The 21,361-nt window shown below is 37.2% G+C and overlaps 1 protein-coding gene across 8 annotated transcripts in view; it reads right to left on the bottom strand.

The window, feature by feature from the left end:
• Window positions 1-21,361, bottom strand: part of CBLB (Cbl proto-oncogene B) — a 234,404-nt gene that overhangs the window by 89,871 nt on the left and 123,172 nt on the right. For all 8 annotated transcript variants that reach the window (XM_066348058.1, XM_066348062.1, XM_066348061.1 and 5 more), the window contains exons 6-9: window positions 16,979-17,100; window positions 14,066-14,203; window positions 9,908-9,995; window positions 9,284-9,415 (exon numbers count right to left, since the gene is read on the bottom strand). In XM_066348058.1, the coding sequence (XP_066204155.1) occupies window positions 9,284-9,415; window positions 9,908-9,995; window positions 14,066-14,203; window positions 16,979-17,100 (480 nt within the window). The remainder of the gene's footprint in view (window positions 1-9,283; window positions 9,416-9,907; window positions 9,996-14,065; window positions 14,204-16,978; window positions 17,101-21,361) is intronic.

Below are 21,361 nucleotides of genomic sequence, written 5' to 3' on the forward strand. Positions count from 1 at the left end.
CGGAAGGGCAGAGCATCGCCCCCTGGTGGGCAGAGCGTCGCCCCTGGTGGGCGTGCCGGGTGGATCCCGGTCCGGCGCATGCGGGAGTCTGTCTGTCTCTCCCCGTTTCCAGCTTCAGAGAAATACAAAAAAGAAAAGGTATATTTAACTACTAAATGCAACTTAGACAAACGTTTGTCTTAAAATAGTATTTATTTTTACCTTTCTGTGTATATAATACCACATATAGGTGTACACCCACACACAAACACACACACACACTCCTATCTTATTTGTAACCCGAGGACTGCTGTACATATTTAATGTAATCCCCATCAAAACACCAATGTCATTTCATAAAAAAACCCAAATAGACAAACCAATCCTGAGAAAAAAGAACAAAGCTAGAGTTATCACATTACCTGACTTCAAATTATATTACAGAGCTATGATAATCAAGAAAGCATGATACTGGCAAAAAAAAATAGACACACTGACCAATGAAACAGAATTGAGAGCCCAGAAATAAAACCACATGTATATGGGCAAATAATTTTGACACAAGAGTCAAAAACATGCAATGGAGAATAGAAAACCCATTCAATAAATGGTGCTAGGAAAATCAGAAAGCCAGATGCAAAAGAATGAAACTAGATTATAGTTAGTCCCCAATAACAATAATTAATTTAAAATGCCTCAAAGACCTACATATTAGATGTGAAACAATAAATTGCATAGAAGAAAACATAGGTACTAAACCTATGGACCTTGGTCACAGAGAATATTTTATGACTTTAACCCAAAAGGCAAGAGAAATAAAGGCAAAACTAAGTAAATGGGACTATATCAAACTAATGCACAGCAAAAGAAACCAACAAATAAACAAAAAGGCAACCAATAGAATGGGAGATGATATTCATAAGCAATAGTTTAGATGATGGGTTAATATACAAAAATATAAAGAACTGATACAACTCAACACCAAACAATCCAATTAAAAAATGGGCAGAGGACTTGAATAGATACTTCTTCCTAGAAGACATACAAATGGACAACATATACATGAAAAGATGTTCAACTTCAACAGCTATTGGAAAATGAAAATCCAAACCAAAATGAGATACCACCTCACACCTAATAGACTATTATCAATGAAATAGGTAAAATAGCAAGTATTAGGCTACAGAGAAAAAGGAACCTTCATTCACTGCTAGGGGGAATGCAAATCGGTACAAGCACTTATGGAAAAAAGTATGGCAGTTCCTCAAAATATTAAGAATAGAGTTACCAATCCCTCTTCTGGGTATCTACTGGAAAAACTCAAAAACAGTTATTCACACAAATATATGCTCCTCTATGTTCATTGCAGCTTTATTTACAATGGCCAAGACATTCAGACAACAAAAGCGTTCTTTTATGAAGAATTGGGTAAAGAAAATATGGCACATATATACTATGGAATACTATTCAGCCGTAAAAAAAGAAGAAACACTGGCATTTGCAACAACATGCATAGACATGGAGAATATTATGCTAAATGTGATTTTACTCATATATGAGATATAAAACTCACAGACACTGACAACAGAATGGTGGTTACCAGAGGAAAGAGGGGGGAGGGGCAGTAAGAGGTAAAGGGGACTAAACATATGATAATGGAAGATGATTTGATTTTGGGTGGCGGGTACCTAATGTAATATACAGATCATGTATCATAGAAATGTACACTTGAAATCTACCCGATTCTATTAACCAATGTCACCTCAATAAAGTTGATAAAATAAATAAATAAATAATGAAGGCCACTCTAAGAGCCAACAGAAAATGTTCCCCAAAGTGCTATCTGCTATTGTACAGCAAGGCACATCACAATACAGTGAGTGTCTACTTACTGCAGTCACTAGACTCAGAGACAAGCACTTGGTCTACTACATTTTATTTTTTCATACCTTTCTATCCTTTTCATTCCTGTCATGCATAGAATCATAAACTGCAGTTCATGGCATCATTATAACATTCTTGGACAACTCAAGTAGCCCCTACATTACTCCCAAAGTGTAAGAGGAGCCACAATATTTTATTATATAACAAAAGACACAAAATGTAATCAAAGTCATCAATACCAATTTATAAGATTTTTAAGTCAAATATTATTTGTAGTACTAAGGTTACAAAATTTCACTGAGGCTAGAAATTGGTTGCTTTTGAAGGAAGATACAGAAAAAGATTATTTCTTAGCGCCTTAAATGTGATGGTTCTGGCTTCTTCCGGACTCTCTTCGAGAACTACAGTCTTTTTTTCTCTGAAAATACTTTCTAAATACAAGACATTCAAAAAGCTCTTTAATCACATGCCATATTAAAATCAGAGCTTATTGATTTTCATCTATTCACTTTTTTGTGAACTACTATTTTGAACACTTCTATAGCTTTCCTTTAAATTATTTTGAAAAAGAATATAAAAGGAATAATCAAAGGGAAAAAAAGTAAATTTACTTTTAATTGAATTAAAGTACTTAGCTGTAATTCAAAACAGGGCTGCAAATACAACTGATGCATGTGTATCTGTTTTTATTTTTAAAGCAATATTTGAGGAATATGGTAGAGTATGCGACTCATGAGCCCAGAAAACCATTTTCTAGTCTTGAAAAATCACAGAATGAAAACAATTCCTTACTTTGCATTTTATGTGGTAACCGTGCAATGTCACCAATGCATAATATGCTCCTACAGAAAGGAAGATGCAGAGGAAATGAGGGTAAAGAAGAAAACTGTTTTGTTACTGTCCGTGGAATAGTGTGGAAGTGAAAGAAAACCCTCCAAGTTTCATCACCACGGGCAGAACAGAAATGCCACATCCAGCATTATATTGGTTCAAAGAATGCTCCTAGTGAGGTGATTACTCAACTTATTTATGATTCTATGCAAACTCTGCCTTGCTTATTCAATTTATTAAGTAACGCAGATGTTTCAGAAGGAGAAAAAAAGTATTTGACACCTCTTTGGAGGCATGACTAATGGGCCATTATGACGGCAATTAAAGAGTAAAGGCTTGCAGCCTGTAACAACTGACACTGCTGCTGTGCATTTCTTCGGGTTACTGTTAATTACAGAAAATTTAAGTCTCCAATGAACTTCAATTAAACAAAAGCAGGGAATCAAATGGAAGAAAAAGTTGGTGAAGAATGACTCGCTAAAAGTTTACACAGGCTTGCCTTACGGTCAAGATTCAATATTTCCTATTGGGCTCTGATTGAGTTATCAGAGCTTCTCAGCAGATGTGCAGCCTCTAAAAATCCTTTCCATATCAGCGTGCCAAACCAAGGTAATAAAAAGTAAAAAAAGTATCTCAGATCCACAATTAGATTTGAAGGACAACAGGATATTCAAGTAATTATTAATACTATGCCCCTTTATAAAACTTACAGATTTAATTTAACTTCTTGAGGGCAGGGGGTGTTTCTTAGTGTTCTTAGTCCAGAACTGGGGACACACACAGCAACTGCTTAAGGAACGCTCTTCAATAAATACAGAAGTGAATAAATGCCGTATTTCAGATATTGAAGAATGATGGATGAAATAATCCATGTCTGCTTCTACTAAACCACTTAGGAGAAACCAAATAAATTATTCTAAGTTTAAAAACTTTTTCTCCACAGAAAAAACAAAAACCAAAAATTCGGGCTTTCATATCAGAAAATATGAACTGTAGCCCTATACCATTTTAAATAAGGAAGAGTTGTAAAAGAGACATATTTTAAATACATGTACTCATATCCAGAGATTTAATATCCATTTCCCACTACATCTATAAGTTTACATACAATGTTTGGCAATATATTGCAGAACTATGGGAAATGCTCAGTTATTCTGTGCTCATATTCACCCTCCACTTGGTTAAGTCCAGTGAGCAGCTCACTGAGGCTAAAATATGAGGATTTTAGACTATCCAATGCTTCTCAACTGGATTAACTTTATAAGACTTCTATTTTTATTATAATGGGGACATTTTGCAATCACATGTTTAAATGATCGTCAAATGCTGCTGTTCCTACAACAATGTGAAAGAGGCCAAAACAGACCTGTTAGCAGGAAGCACCAGAGTATAAAATCTATTTGCAAATGTAGAAATATTCAGGTTACCTAAAAGAAGAAATGTTCAATAGTTGAATCTTTCTTTAACGACTAAGATCCCATTAAGGTACAGACTATGTATAGACTATGACTTTGGAATTCTCAAATCTCAGCGTAAGAACAATTTTCTTCAGGGTAGAGAAAACTTGAATGAGGTCTCAGGATGCATGTTTCTTGGTGTAAAAAAGCAATAAACAGAAATTCGCTCTTACTTCTTCTAGGACAGTGTCAGTATTATTGCAAGCAATAAAAGTAAAATAACTTGGCTCAAAATAAATGAAAAAAAAATAAAATAAAAACAGGAAATGTTGAAAGGAATCACCCAGCTACTAAATGGAGCAAACAGATATGAGGTTTAAAATTCTTAGGATTCATTCTCAGACCTTGAGCTGGATAAACATTTTTTGAAAAGACCATAGATACTTCTCTGAAGAGAAACAGGCAGAACTAAGACATTAAAAGGGCTTTCCACAACTGATCTACAGTAACAGTGTCTTTACTTAATGTAATCTCAGTCCTCCTCTTCTCTCCCCTTTACATAATCCCTAGGGCATTGCCATATGTATTTACTAAGTAACTACCACTGTGCTAACTTGGCCAGAGGACTCCTAAAATAGGTGAAACAATCCACACCCCAGAGGAGAAACAGGTAAATAGGAAAAGGTTTACGATATGAATACAATGAAGAGCTTACAGGAACAGATGTCAGAAAAATATTTAATAATCATGAACTGTCTTATCTGGGAAGAATGAAGAAATAATGCTGAAATAATCCCTTAGCATATTTTCCATTAATCTATATGCAAAACTCTATGATCAGATTAAGATGTTAACTTTAATCACTAGTGCAATAAGTTTGATTCCATCTAATTATTATTTCAACCTCTGAGTACTTCTGAATTTGTCATTTCTGTTACTACTATACTTAGTATTACTAATACTAATTTGCTTCATTACTACTTTTTTATGTGGTTTTCTCCTAAAATTTTATTCAGACCATTTTCAATGCTTGGCAATTTATGCACTTCCTCAATTTCTAAAAGCAAAACTGAGAAGTACTTCAGAGTAAAACAGAGAAACAGCAAATGTTAACAATTTATGAATATGATTGGATAGATCTTCAGTATAAAGCCATTAGACCAATATGCAAAATCATGAAGTGAATCAAAGAATTGATCAGCTACGAGAGAGAGGAACTGCGCCATTTGGAGACTTCAGAGTAATATACAGAAAAGCTGTGGCAATGTAAAGCCAAACAATAATAAAACTCCAATGACAACTGGGGAATATTTCAATGTCTTTTGAACATAACATACACATTGCAAATAGTTCACAAACTTACTAAATAAAATATATAGCATTGGCCCTGACATTTTAAAAGACATTTCTTTCAAGAAGCATACAGAAAGTAAAATAAAAAATATATATTTTCAATATCCTGTCATACTTTTTTATTCACCTTAGGTTAACGGCTATTTTGTATAATGCTTTAATCATTTATCTTTATGAATCAAAGGTGTCTGCCAAACTAATGGGAGCTTCTGATTTTAAAGCCACTTAACTTCCAAAAATGAGGTATCAAGTTAAAGACACCAAGTCCTGCAATACGTGTGTCTGTCTACGCTCAAAGATCAGGGCTCCAGAAAAGAGGCTGAAAGGCACAGGCCATCCATGGGGGCAGAGAGGACTGTGAGTTATACCAGCCTAAAATTTTCGCTTTCTTTAGGGAGGAAATGCAAGTTTGTAGTTTCTTCATGACTGTGAGAGCCATATTAACTCCCTCACGATTTAAGTCAATCAAAAAGGATGACACACATAATTGGCCGCTTTGTCAGTTTAATACTCATCCTGAAATTCTGAATGGGTGCCAGGCAAAGCAAAGCATCCTAAAGGGATCCCATCCCAGTCAGTGCTGCGCAGTCCATAACATCTGTATAGTACTTTCTGCTGACTTATTTGAAACACACTTGCAAATACTGTAATTTTTTTTCTACCAGCTTAACTAGATTTATTGAAAATCATTTATGAAAAGACATTTATAATTCTACAAACTATTATTGCTAACATAAACAGCAATCAAGGCCTTGGCCAGTTGGCTCAGTGGTAGAGCATCAGCCCCACATGTGGATGTCCTGGGTTTGATTCCTGATTAGTGCACACAGGAAAAGCGACCACCTGCTTCTCCGCCCCTCCCCTTCTTCTTTCTGTCTCTCTCTCTTCCCCTTCTGCAGCCAAGGCTTGATTGATTTGAGCACATCATCCCCCAGTGCTGACAATGGCTCTGTGGAGCCTCTGCCTCAGGCACTAAAAATAGCTCAGTTGCAGCGTGGCCACAGATGGACCGAGCACAGGCCCCAGACAGGGGTCACTGGTGGATCCCAGTTGGGGCTCAAGTGGGGGTCTGTCTCTCTAGCTCCCCTCCTCTCACTTGGAAAAGAAGAAAATAAATGAATAAATAAACAGCAGTCAAGTGCCCAGAAGCTGAGAGTGAGCTTGCTGATACCCTATCAAGCCTTCACCTTGCTCCAGGTTCTCCTATACTATGTAAATTCACCAACATCACGAAGGAATAAAGTGAAATTAGGGCAAGTGATAAATGATGATATCAACAAAAAACTGAAGTAAAAATACAACCCCAGTGCAGACTGGAAAAGAGAAGTATAGGAATGTTAAATAACTTTTACTGAGGTAACAACTATTAGGAATTCAGGAATGGCTTGAAAATGGTAACTCAATTTGTAATTCATTTCCTACGTTTTCCTCTTCTTTTTCATCCATTTCTTAAACATCCCCAAAGTAAGAAGGAGGCCCTTTCTATAAGGTGAAACTCATTATATTTTGTTACCAAGCACTGGGTTCAACAGGCGTCAGTGTTCCTCCAGGCTGCACTCCCCTCCCCGGCCCTCTAAGGCCGTCCGTCCTCAGCAGGGCGGACAGATGTTCTGGGCTGAAGAGAAGATCAGGACCGAGAGGCATCAGTCAGTGTTCCCCCAGGCTGCACTCCCCTCCCCAGCCCTCTAAGGCCGTCCCTCCTCAGCAGGGCAGACAGATGTTCTGGGTTGAAGAGAAGATCAGGACCCAGAGAGCTCAGGAGTAAAAAGTAGGAATGTCAATTATATACTCAATTGCAATTATTTTTTTTATTTTAATTTTTTTGTATTTTTCTGAAGCTGGAAACGGGGAGAGACAGACAGACTCCCGCATGCCCCCGACCGGGATCCACCCGGCACGCCCACCAGGGGCGACGCTCTGCCCACCAGGGGGCGATGCTCTGCCCACCAGGGGCGACGCTTTGCCCACCAGGGGGCGATGCTCTGCCGCTGCAACCTCCGGGGCGTCGCTCTGCCACGACCAGAGCCACTCTAGCGCCTGGGGCAGAGGCCAAAGAGCCATCCCCAGCGCCTGGGCCATCTTTGCTCCAATGGAGCCTTGGCTGCGGGAGGGGAAGAGAGAGACAGAGAGGAAAGGGGGGGTGGAGAAGCAAATGGGCACTTCTCCTATGTGCCCTGGCCAGGAATCGAACCTGGGTCCCCCGCACGCCAGGCCGACGCTCTACTGCTGAGCCAACCAGCCAGGGCCTCAACTGCAATTTTTTTAAAAACAGCTTAAAATCTAGTTATTTGCTTTTTTTTTTTTTTTTTTTTTTTTTTTGGTATTTTTATTAAGCTGGAAATGGGGAGAGACAGTCAGACTCCCGCATGTGCCCGACCGGGATCCACCCGGCACGCCCACCAGGGGGCGACGCTCTGCCCCTTCGGGGTGTCGCTATGTTGCGACCAGAGCCATTCTAGCGCCTGAGGCAGAGGCCGAGGAGCCATCCCCAGCGCCTGGGCCATCTTTGTTCCAATGAAGCCTCGGCTGCGAGAGGGCAAGAGAGAGACAGAGAGGGAGGAGAGGGGGAGGGGTGGAGAAGCAGATGGGCGCTTCTCCTGTGTGCCCTGGCCGGAAATCGAACCGGGACTTCTGCACGCCAGGCAGACGCTCTACCACTGAGCCAACTGGCCAGGACCTAGTAGTTATTTGCTTTTTAAACCCCATCAACAACATTCCCTTCGCTATTGGCTGTGTTAAACAGCAGTTAAAAGATGGCTTGATCAAAATACTTTGAGAATCCTCCAAATATTCAAAATTAGAAATCTGCCCAAAGATCCATTTGAAAACCCCATCCTTTATTACAGATAAAGAAATATAAGAAAGCCCTCAGGGAAACCAGTTATTCTCTAGGTCTTATTCAAATACATCAAATCAATTTATATTTATTGAACATCTGTCTAGAGAGAAAAAGACAGTTTATTTTTTATTCTGCTTCTGTAAATTGCAAATTTTAATATCTCTTTCTTGGGAGCTGTAAGTATTTGGGAGATATTTCCTGTCTGATTCTCTGATTTTAGTTTTACAGAACAACCTCAGACATGTGAAACAGGAGCCATGCTTCCTCTGGAGAAACGGGGTAGGTGAAACATTAACATAGGATGTATTTACATACTAGGGTTTGCTTTAAAACCTGACCTACTACTAGTAAAAGTAGAATCGCTTTTTTTAAAAGAGAGAGAGAGAGAGGGAGGGAGAGAGAGAGAGAAGAGAAACATCAACTTTTAGATGTTTGACTTCAGTTTTTTGCTTTTTTTTTTAATTGGTTGCGTTCTCATCTGCCCCGTGACCAGGGGTCTCAAGACAAGTTAGTGACCTTGGGCCTCATGGAAAGCCCTCAAGTCAGAGGCCCTGGGACATTGTCCATAAACCTGCAGTCAAGAAAACGAGCCCGTGCCCTAGTTGGCTACCTTTGGGTTTCCAACAGGGGCCAACTGGGGCCCTCAGCATCCCAGGTCAACGCTTAATCCACTGCCATTACCAATCAGGCTAAGCAGAATCAGACAAATAGCAAGTTATGCAAATATAGTTAATTGGTAACATGGATAAGTGACTTTATGAAATCAACAGTGTTACAGAAATAGAACTACTTATGATTAATATAAAGTTATACATGCAAAAGCACAAAGAATCAAATTATATAAATAAAAGAAACTTAAACACGTGGGATTGTTTTTAACTATACAAGCAAGGCACTTATCAGTATTATTTCCTAAATCATTAAGATTAAAAAAAACTGAAAAGATAAATGTTGACAGGGAATATAGACAAATATTCACATGGTTAATTAAACTTTGTACCTGCCAGGCTGTGAGGCAAGAAGTGCACATCAAATGCCCACAAGGCTCAATCTTGACATCCTTGTCATTCTCAGCACAAATTTTACAGAGCTGAAAGGTGGAGCCCATTTCACAATATAATTCATACTGTTCCTGGAATCAGATGGGGGAAAAGTAATGTTAATGCATTTCTTACATGAATTGCTGAGACTGAGTCTTATCAAATACAATATAACTTACGGCACATCCTCACACTTGATCCTGAACATAATTATTATCCTCTATAAGCTTCACTTACCATTCAACTTTAAAAGCTTATATCTATAATTATACTAATCTGCTATGGTGTTTTCTAAACCTATGGCCCTGTAATATTTATCTATCTACACCTGTGGATTTACCTATCTACCCAAATAATCAACAATATTATATTAAAAGCAAGAAGATAAAAGCAGATATTTTTATTCATAAAATAAAAAAAAGTAATATATTTTGCTTTCAAACACCCTTAGATTTCCTTAAGTATCTTTTGCATTAAGTGTCTGTACATGATTTGGGCTGCAGTATAACTAGGGAATCTTATTTATGTCAAAGGCATTATAGATACTTGTTCATTATACATACATTTGCACAAATTGGCCTTACCTGTGTAACTTTTATATGATCATGAGGTGTCGGTTCACATAATCCAGTTAAATCGGGATTATAACTCCTCCCATCAGGATAAAGGTAGCTGGATTATAAACAGAAACCTTATTATTATATAGATGTTTTAATTGCAATTAAGCTATTTAATCGGATTCTTCTATATTCAAACACACACTTGGATATTTCCTTTTTATGTAACATATCAAATATCTTTTCTGTCATTATTTCCATAATATTTTGTTATTTTCAAAACATTTAAAATAGAGAAATCTGTAGTCATCCAGCCCACTGGGAACTACCAGTGTTGCGTGGAAAAAACCTACTCAAGACACAAACTTATGTCAAGAGGAAGAGAGAGGGAGGCCTGCCAAGGGAGGCAAAGAGGACCTCCTGAATCTTCTCCCTTAGCCTTTATTATCAGAAGCGGAACAGAGGTCACAGGACTACCAGGAAGGGAGATCAGGTGACAAGGGGAAGATGATTAATGGACTTTTTGCTGACATGGAGAAAGCAGGGCTAATTTGGTCAGAATATTCTTTTTTCTTTTGCTAATTAACTAGCACAAAGGAAGGGGCAATCCAGAACCTCTAAACTAATTTTCTAAAGCCCGTCCACATGCATTCCTTTGTGTCTGCACAAAGGTCACCCACTCACACTTTCTTGGTGTTTGCGTCCAAGAGACATTCACTCAGGGCTTAACTAAAGTTCCCCAATCCAAGTCATAGAAGGTTTAAGGTTAAATGGATGATTCCTTACAAAAATCATTTTCATATAAGAAATATGTAACGAATGTGGACTCAGCCACTAAGCAACCATTTTCAAATAAGTACCTTTACAATATGTCTGTTAAGTTAAAAAATTTATTTTACTGGCCCTTCATGTTCTATTTCAATATATTTTAAACATACATATTTTTGCAACTATTACAGATTTCATATAAAGCACAGTTAAGTGTTAAATGTATCATTTTGTACCATGCTTAACATCACAAGGAGAGAAAAATGGAATGAAAGCCCATAATTTTCCCCCAAAAGTTATTCTAACACTCATATAGCATTCCCATTTCTCTAGTTTCCCATCCCCCTTCCATCTCGTCTTCTACTCACTGGACACAGACACACGTGTGTGTATACGCACCGTTAAAGAAATTAGAAAGTGTTACAATTCTGTGTGTCATTTATTTCAAAACAAGCCACAAAAACAGAATGGTTTATAAACATAGGCTCCATGGTTAGAAAAACTGAAATAAGAACTAAAAGTTAAGTAATAATGCCATCTTGCCATTCATTAAAAATGAAGTTTATTACATTGGTAAATACCTATACTAGATTTTTTTTTAATGGAAATATTACTGTTGGATTTTGTCAATTCATTAAGTTATGCTTAATTTCGGTCAATATCTTTCTGTTTAAATGACTTAACTGAAAAATTAAGAATACATTACTACAGTGGTGAATATTTTAAAGGGCAAAACTATAATAAAACTATTCTGTGAAGTAACAAATAATATTTATCCTCAAGTTAAAATTTTCTGGAAAACCAGAAAAAAATGAATCTAGAAGATAGACAATTCTCAAATGGTAAGGAACAAATCAGTTACATTTTTTTTTTTTAAGATTTAGGAAAAAGAGTTGACTACATCTGAATATGATGCAAATTTAGAATGTCATTATGGGAACAAAATAAAATTCTACGAATATTAAATGAGCGGTGATAAGCAAAAGTTGAAAACTAACTTTCTTTTTATATCCTAAAGGGGCCAATTTTTAAAATTATTATATAACATTTAGATCATCACACTTCAAAAACATGCAGAAATTCTAGGAAGAAGTCAGGAATAAAAGATTACAATTATGACTATAAGGTTATTAGAGAAAAGGTTAAAAGGTTCTCTTTGTTTAATGTATAGAGGCCAATTCAATTATTACTGTACTCAGTAAACCAGGGTGGTAATGGTGAGCCCCTTACAGTGGCAGTGAAGGAAGAAAGAATCTTGGCTGGTTGTTGAAGTAAATTTATCACATCGGTAATAAAATGTTGAATTAAATGTCAGGAAAGAACATATGACCTAGAAAACACTGGATGAGATAGATGATATCCCTACCATGTTTTTACTGATCTTAAAAAAAAAAAAAGATCTAATTAATATAATGTCTATTTTTAATCTAATCTAAAAATCTGATCTGCTCTAAAATCAGATTAAATTTTCAATCTGATTTATTTTTAATGTAATCTATCCCTAAAGTACAAATTCAACTACCCAAACTCCTCTCAAGATGTGGCTATGTGCAAGTGTTTGTGTAAATATTAACAATTCATTTATGCAGGCATTCAGAAACTAGATGACTGGTTACAAATCATAGTTTGTTATTTTGATTGACTTTTGAAAAAAATAGATGAAGGCATTGCAATAATATAAGTTATATCATATTACAGACTTTTCCACTCATAACTTTTATAAATTTAAATTTTAAGGGCCCTGGCTGGTTGGCTCAGCGGTAGAGCGTCGGCCTAGCGTGCGGAGGACCCGGGTTCGATTCCCGGCCAGGGCACACAGGAGAAGCGCCCATTTGCTTCTCCACCCCTCCGCCGCGCTTTCCTCTCTGTCTCTCTCTTCCCCTCCCGCAGCCAAGGCTCCATTGGAGCAAAGATGGCCCGGGCGCTGGGGATGGCTCTGTGTCCTCTGCCTCAGGCGCTAGAGTGGCTCTGGTCGCAACATGGCGACGCCCAGAATGGGCAGAGCATCGCCCCCTGGTGGGCAGAGCGTCGCCCCTGGTGGGCATGCCGGGTGGATCCCGGTCGGGCGCATGCGGGAGTCTGTCAGACTGTCTCTCCCTGTTTCCAGCTTCAGGGGAAAAAAAAAAAAATTTAAAGCACATTTTCTTAAAAACAAAAATCTTGCAATCTAGTTAATCAAAGCTACATATATGAATCTCTACTGCATCAGAGAGAAAGTACAAATAACTGAGAACAGCAAACTTATGATAAAAAAAGAAAAGAACACACTTAGTACCACAATTTGCCATACAATTCTAATATACCTATTTTAGAAAGTTTACAACTTTAAAAAATGCAATTTTTTTCTTCACATAGATCCCATCACAACCCTAGCTGGTGGTTCAGTGGATAGAGCATCAGCCCAGCATACTGACGTCCTGGCCTCAATTCCCGGTCAGGGCACACAAAAAAAGCATCTATCTGCTTCTTCCCCGCTCGCTCTTCCCCATCTTCCCCTCTTCCCCTCCCATGCCTCAATTGGTTCCAGCATGGCCCTGGGCTCTGAGGATAATTCTGTTAGAGCACATCAACCTCAGGTGCTAAAACTAGCTCAGTACTCAGACACGGACCCAGACAGGGGTTGCCGGGTAGATCCCTGTCAGGGAGCATGCAGGAGTCAGCCTCACTGTCTCTCCTCCTCTCACCTAGATCCCATCACTTATGTTTTCTTCTTTTTTTTTTCTTCTTTTTTTGCAGTTATTTTGGGAAAGGAAAAACTTAAATCATTTGCTCTTTGCTGACTCTGGTAAATTTTACCCTGCTAGGTTCCTGTCATAATCCATGCTGTAGCAAGTAGAATCACATATGTCCCTAAGTTACTCAGCAAAGCAAAGGGCGAGAAAAGTCAGCGTGATGAAATGACAGAAATTTTAACAGGAGGAACTGGCATACGACTAAAATGAATGAGAGATATCTACTGTAAAAGGACTTATCAGGTTGTCTACTATATGGGTGGGCAAAAGTAGGTTTATAGCTGTTTATATGAAAAATAATACAGTAATTAATAACTAATGCCAGAATAAACTGTTTTGCAGATTCACAACTGTAAATCTACTTTTGCCTATTCTGTATATTTGCATGTGTAGTTTTATATCTATTTTAAAACAACTTTTAAGTTGCAACTTCTTTTCCTATAAAAGATATAAACTCATTATTTCATGTTGTATTTATTTTCTATAACATAAAGTTAGATTCAAATAATTAGGTTACCTTAAAATGACGATTAAAAGAGATGCACAATAAAAACTAAGTATCTATTTCTTAGTTTCAAACAGAAAACAACCCTGTCACTTGCCTCACTATCCATTTTCTCCATCTCACAGCATCTGTGTTTTTCAGATCTGTGAACAGGCCCTCACTCCCGTTTCTCATACTCACAATCCTTCCCTGCTGCCATCAATCAGGGCTTGAAATAAGGGCTTGTTATGAGGTATGGTCTGTAAGATATTGCCATCCCCGGTCACATAGCCGATGGCCCACTGTCCCAATCTAGTGCAGCTTAACCGGAAAATATAGCTGTAAAACGTGAAAGAACTGTGTTTAATCACATTCAAAATGTATAAAGTATTATACAATTTAAGATTTTCAAGCAAAAGAATAAACAGAATCATTTAAAATTCCTAATATAAATTTCTTCCTTCTAAATTATTTTAACTCTGTGGTATTTCTCCATTTGTTGACCTGTAACAGAAGTAATGTACATTTCATTTAAATATCTGCAGTTATATAAGAAAATAATTAAAATCATAAACTATTAAGTGATTTGTTGCCATCACCATTAGTGGACACTATAAAAAAGTGCTGAAACAACAATGAACTATGACGTAAATAATTTGGAAAGTAAAAATAAAATAAGAAAAATTTATTTTGTGCATCTCAAAATTGAGCCAGTTTCTACTGTGGAATCCAAGATGTTATTTTATCATTTAAAAATTATACAGTTTTAGTTGTTAATAACTTGAATTATTATTTAAAAATAATACTTTTGCTTTCAGGTATTCCAGCCATCCATCTTTAAATAAGAGCTCAAAAGAGCTGACTTGTAAATGTTAAAATCCTCACTTTAGTTATAAAACTTTTGGAAAGAACATCTCAAGAAAGTTTAAAAATATTCTCCTAGACAGCCTGAAAACAGATTATCAACCTATCAATTATTGACATCCTTAATCAGATAAAAAATTCCATATAGACTTATGACTGCCAGTTGGATCCCAAATAAAGCATAACCTGTGGAACCCAGATGTTCTTGGGAAAAGCCCAACTCCTTTCTTTACCATAAAACCAAAGGATGAGACACTTTCCAAGACAAAGGACCAGCCAGTTAAACAGATGCATTCTGTAAAGCAAAAATCTATCAAAACTATTTGATTTATTCCTTAAGAGAGTTTTCCTTAACACATTTTTAATATCCCATCTCACTTGACATATTATAATTTACCTCAGACTAAACCTTTCATCTCTAACTACCTAAATTTTTGTAGAATAAATTGTTACAGAGCAAGTTGGGAAGAAAAGAAAGGCATCTTTCCACCGAGCACTATCTTTCTATTAAGGGAACTATTCCAGTAGTGATGAGTCTGGCTTTTGCCTCTAACATGTCATTCACTACCACCAGGTCTTGAACAAGAGAACATAAAAGGAACTCAGTTTCCTTATTATATTTATAGACTTGAACAAGGTAATTTCCCAAATAACTTCTGCGTTAAATTGGTAAGATTGTACAATTCCAACCATATCACATCTTTCAAATTATTCTCCAGCAACAGAAACAACAAAACAAATTAAAAAACCTTTGATGCCAATTAAGAGTAAAAATATGGAAAATCCTGGTTTGAGAAATCCTTGGATGAAACCCAGTGATTCAGCTAAGCCACTGTCAACATGAAAACTACCTGACCTGCTCTCATGGTCACAGTGAGAACCAATGCTCCTTAATCTTAACAGAAGACTTCAACAGGAGCTAAAGCTATTATCTGTACCCACTACTTTCCTTTTTATAGTATTATAATAAAGAAGAAAGGAATAAACAATATTGACTTGTACTTGAAATGACTTTGTTAAAAGACAAGCAAGCACCATTTGCACTACAAGTCAAAGAAAAAAAGATATTAGAAAAAAAAAAGTTAAAAAAAACTCCTTCCTAAAATGAAATGATCCCTCTATGAAAATCAGTCCACTCATGGACACTGACATGACGTCCTCTTACTAAAATGTGTGTGAAGACAGGCCTCTACTGTCATTATTGCTCTACCCAGCACGTGAACTTACCATAGCACAAATGGTGAGTATGTGCCTAATGCATTTCTGAATAAGATGTGAGAAAGATATATAAATAAGGGAAGAGACATTTTCTGATCGCAGATCTGTCATTAATCAAGTGTGATTTCTTGGGCTAAGTCAGAGGGGCTGATCAAACAGTCAACCTTAGTGAATCTTACTCAGTTTATCATCTAGAAATAAAACAAATTCAAGAAGTTCCCGTGGACACGAAATTGGCTTAGATTATAACAATGAGTTTATATATGTTTATGTACTTTTCTGTTTTTATTTGTATATATGTGTTTATCACAGAACCATACTAAATGTCTTGAAAAATAATTAAAAAATAGAGCCTGACCAGGCGGTGGCACAGTGGTTAGAGCGTCGGACGGGGATGAGGAGGACCCAGGTTCAAGACCCCAAGGTCGCAGCTTGAGCACAGGCTCATCTGGTTTGAGCAAAAGCTCACCAGCTTGGACTCAAGGTCGCTGGCTTGAGCAAGGGGTTACTCAGTCTACTGAAGGCCCGTGGTCAAGGCACATATGAGAAAGCAATCAATGAACAACTAAGGTGTCACAACGAAAAACTGATGCTTCTCATCTCTCCGTTCCTGTCTGTCTGTCCCTATCTATCCCTCTCTCTGACTCTCTCTCTCTCTCTGTCTCTGTAAAAAAAATAAATAAATAAAATAAAATGAATAAAGTTTTAAAAAAATAAATGGAGCTGATATTCAAATATACACATACAATTTTATACACAAACACAGGTGTCATGAAAGTCAATATGCTAATATTCTACTCCAGTTCAAATATTTTTTAGATTTAATACATCTCTAAGCTCATCAGATTACATAGTATTTTCTTTCACTTTATGAACATGTTTCAGAAGAAGCACAATGTATCATTTTAAAGGATTAATTTAAGAAGTACCGTTTCGGTCTACTAGAGTTTCCCTCCCGCCACCCCATGGGAATGAATCCCAAAGGACTTCCACCCTTTGTTGTGCCACCTCCAGGGAGTGTCAGGGCCTCACCTCCCGGGTTTGGTGCTGTACTTCTGCAGCCGTGCTTTCACCTCGTCATACGTGAGGAAGGCCATGTAACCCGGATGCGTCACAGCTAAGAAGTTCCAATTCCGCAAAATAGAGCCCCAAGGCTAAAAACAGAAATAAAACATATTAAGATGATATCAACTCCCAATTGTATACCAACACATCATTTAATACACCCACTGACATTCTCCTGGATATTTTTCCTGTGAATACGAGTTTATGTGGCTTAGGTCAACTTTTATTATCTAATAGTAAACATTCAAAAACTTATTCTTCCTGGAAAAATATAATTAGGCAGAAAACATTCCTAGGAATAAAAACAGGGAAGAAAAAGAAAAATCATATGTCTTATCCACAAATTCTACCAATAAAGCACCTGTGATTACTTTACAAACTTAAACCACACGTCTTTTCAAAATCCTCTAACTTTGGTAAAAACAAAAGTCCTTATAAATGGAGAAGGACCTTACAGAGTTGATCCAGTTCCCTTTCTTCCCCACCTGCTGTGATTCTCCCACTTTCTGCCTCTTCTCCAGACACACTGGCTTCTTGCTGTTGGCTTGAACACAACTGCACTCACTCTCACTTCAGAGCCTGTACATGCTGATTCCTCTAACTGAATACTCTTTCCCTAAATTCCCATGATTCCTTTCTCCTAATGTTACTTCCTCAATAAAACTTTCTCAGACCGTCCCATTTAAAATGGTTACTTCTCAACACATTATTTATCACCCTGTCTGTCTGTCTGATTAACTACTACTGTACCTTTACGCATCTCATTTTGTAGAACAAGAAACCTTAATACGGAACATAAGTGATTTGACAAAGTTTATGCTTTAACCATAAGCTACACAAGTAGAGCAAGGAATGTGCCTGTCTTGCACAACAAATGGATACCAGCAGTGACATATAATGTCAGAAACAGTGAGCACATAGAGATCACTGCTGTGAATAGCTCCCCCTAATTAGTGACTTGTCTGAAGGTCTTGACCCCCCCATCCAGTCTTCTTCCCACGGTAACATACACTATACTCACATTTGGTTTATCCTTACACAATTATAAAATTAGAAAAGCTTTATAGTTTAGAAGTGAGTTATGTAAAAACCTTTTCCAGAAATACACACAAACACACACACAAGGTTTGTATAATTCTCTCTTTAATGTGATTAGTTGATCTTCCAGTTCGTTTACCATGGCAAGAGAAAAAAGGCAATCAGTGACAGATAACTTTGCTTGAGGGTGGGACTGAATCATCTCTGCCATATTTTTAAGGCTGAAGCTACGTGTCTTCCAAGGAATTGGCAGCGTACTATACCTGATGTGCCAGATTATTAACTCAAATTTTCTACATGAAAGAAAAAAAAAAGGGTAGTTTATGTTGCCAAGTGAAAGTTGTAGAAATAGTCATCCTAGCAATGATTACTGGTAGAAGGCTTCTGCTTTTGTTTGTTTTGAGACTTGTTTCTCATTATTGGTAAGCGTTTCAAATTTACAGGGCAGAACTCTTCAAAGATTATGTCCCTTGAGATCAGCATAACAAGGGAAGGAATGATTTAGTAATGACGAGTGTCTTTAACCTTTTCTGACAAAAGAAAAATCTTTTAAGGCATCTTCTATCAAGCTAAAATATCTAACTGGGCAAAAAAGGATCTCTACAAGACACTATTATTAGAGCCTTGTTTAGGTACTTGAGCAAAATATATTTTAAATTTTCTTCTTAAAGCATAACAAATTTGCATAAACAATACTTGAAAGAATAGCAGCGTATGTTTTTAAATATGAAAAAAAAATCTGCTTTTATAGGCACCGAGTTCTGTTTTGCTTTGCTCTGCTTCCCTATCTACAAAGGACAAGGATGGAAAGAATATAAAATATTTGGGTCACTTCCATTAAAGTCCACACAAATTAATGAAAGAGTTGTTTTTCAAAAATGCTGAAATCTACCGAGAGCCAATGCACAGATCAAAATACAAGTATAAAAAAAATGGAGTATGAGTTTTGAGCCAACTACTGCAGTATTTAGCAACCATTTCTTAGTACATAATCTAGAGGGCCAGCTTCTAACTGCAAAAATATTTATGTAATAGAAAGAGTCTGTGTACTGTTCTTCTGTGAATGCAACCCAGTCCAAAACACGGGGTAGTTATGTGTTACTGTTTCTTTTCTTTTTAAGTATTTTGCCAACTAATGGTTTAAAGAAGGGAAAACAAAGTGCATTTGAGAATCAGAATTATTTTTAGAGATTAAAAGAAATCTTTTCATACATAAATTTGGAAATTTTTAATGACTAATAATAAATTAACGAAGTGAATAAGGAGTCTCTCCAAATTCTACTATTTTCAATAATGGCCAGTGATTAACTTACAACTATGCTGAACGAGGGCCCCCAGTGGTCTGCCCAGATACTGTTTTTTCTTATTTACTACAGTAAGTCACTTTCCTCCTCTGATTTTTCCCCATCCCACTGATGCTATGTATTCCACAGTATATTCTTTCAAACCCACTCATTCCTTACCCTGCTTCCCCTTGAATCTGTTGCCCCATTTCTCAAGAACCCAGTGTTGTCTAGTAGTTGGGAAAATTGAGGATGAAAAAGAACAGCAGCCCCAGGGAGAGGGAAGAGAGGAGCCCAATCCCTGTATTCCCATCCCGGGATGTTAGTACCTGCCAAGTCCAGGTCTCTGCACAACCTGGAGAGGAGGAGAAGGAGAAGATGAAAGGCAGAAGAAAGAGGAAGAAATACAAATGATAGCCATTGCCAAGTTCTTTCCACCGACTCCTCAGCATTTGTTCAAGTTTCGGCAGAATAACAGATGACGGAAGACAAGAAGGAGGGGTAACTAGTATCCAGCTTTTTTACTTCTTCCATTTCCTAGGCATTCTCAACTTCACCTCCTAGCGTCTGCTGCCTCCTTCTTCAAACCCTTATTCTAGTTCTCCATGTCAGACGCCAATCCTGACATGGTTCCCTGCCCATTTTCAGAGTCCACTCTGCTAAACACCCCCCGTCCAACAATTTAGAGCTAGAAGAATTCACTGCCAATTACTCTCTAATATCACAGCTGCAGAACAGTATCTGTTCATGCAGGTACAGTGTTCCCAAACCTACATTTCCATACAGTATACATAATTATAACTTAAAGTGATTATTCAATTCTTAAGGTTGTGTAAAAAGATCAGTAAAATTTAATGCATCCACTTTTCTATTCATACAACAAATTTTATCTTATTTTAAGGTACATGTATGATTACTCATTTGAATAATAAAACCAAAAGAAGTAAAGAATCTCAAAAACACATAGAAGCCAATGAGAGTTTGTTAGCTACTTCTATAATTATGTTTTAAAAGAAAGTAGGCATTCTTTGGTCCACAAGGCAGAGGTATTTTTTTGGTCCACAAGGAATATTTTGGTTTTGTTATCTACAACTTTTCACAGAAGCTCCACTTAACATATACATAACTTTGAATATTAAGATGACCTGGACTATATTAAAGTGAAAAAACTTACAAGAAAATATGTGTACACATTGAAGAGCAGTTTGGGTAAGTGTTTAACCAATATTAGGTTGCCCTTATACTTTTTTTTTTTTTTACTATCTAACTCTTAGGTATTCTAGCACTTAACACCCACACTGAAAAGTCATCCAGGCTCTCCCCATAAAACACTCTTCCTAGAATGAATAGTTAGGTTTAATGTATAAAAATAATCTTTGTTCTCTTCCTAAACAAGTGAAAGAAGCAATGCTACCACTACTTAGAGCTGTGATGGCGACCCTTTGTATAAAAACCGCCCACTTTTGCAGTGCTGGTCAACCTGGTCCCTCCCGCCCACTAGTGGGCATTCCAGCTTTCATGGTGAGCCAATCACAGCACTGTTTGGTAGCTCCGCTACCATCCACCATGAAAGCTGGAACACCCACTAGTGGGTGGGAGGGACTAGGTTGACCAGCACTGCAAAAGGGGGTGGTTTTTATAAAAAGGTTCACCATCCCGAACTTAAGAGTGTCTGTATAATGTTAGATACAGTATTTGGAAAAGTATCAGAAACCTTTAAAGAAAGGAAAGATTCTGTTATAAAATAATCAGTATCAGGTAATACAACCTTTTTCCTAAAATTTACCTTACTATCATATAAGCTGACAACCTATATATGCCAAGGGAATAATCGCAGAACTGCTATAAACTGAAAATAAACAAAAGCATTTATCTAATTTCTTATCCTACATGCCTCGGCAGAATTACAATTTTAGAGTTGTAAAGAAGTGAAATGTATTCTATGAGTATTGTTGACAAGAGTTAATTTGCCTTCTGTTAACAGGTTCTTTCATAAATTAAAAGGTAATCCCACATAATCTTGTTTTCT

This window comes from Saccopteryx leptura, chromosome 8, assembly GCF_036850995.1.
Source record: "Saccopteryx leptura isolate mSacLep1 chromosome 8, mSacLep1_pri_phased_curated, whole genome shotgun sequence".
NCBI lineage: Eukaryota > Metazoa > Chordata > Mammalia > Chiroptera > Emballonuridae > Saccopteryx > Saccopteryx leptura.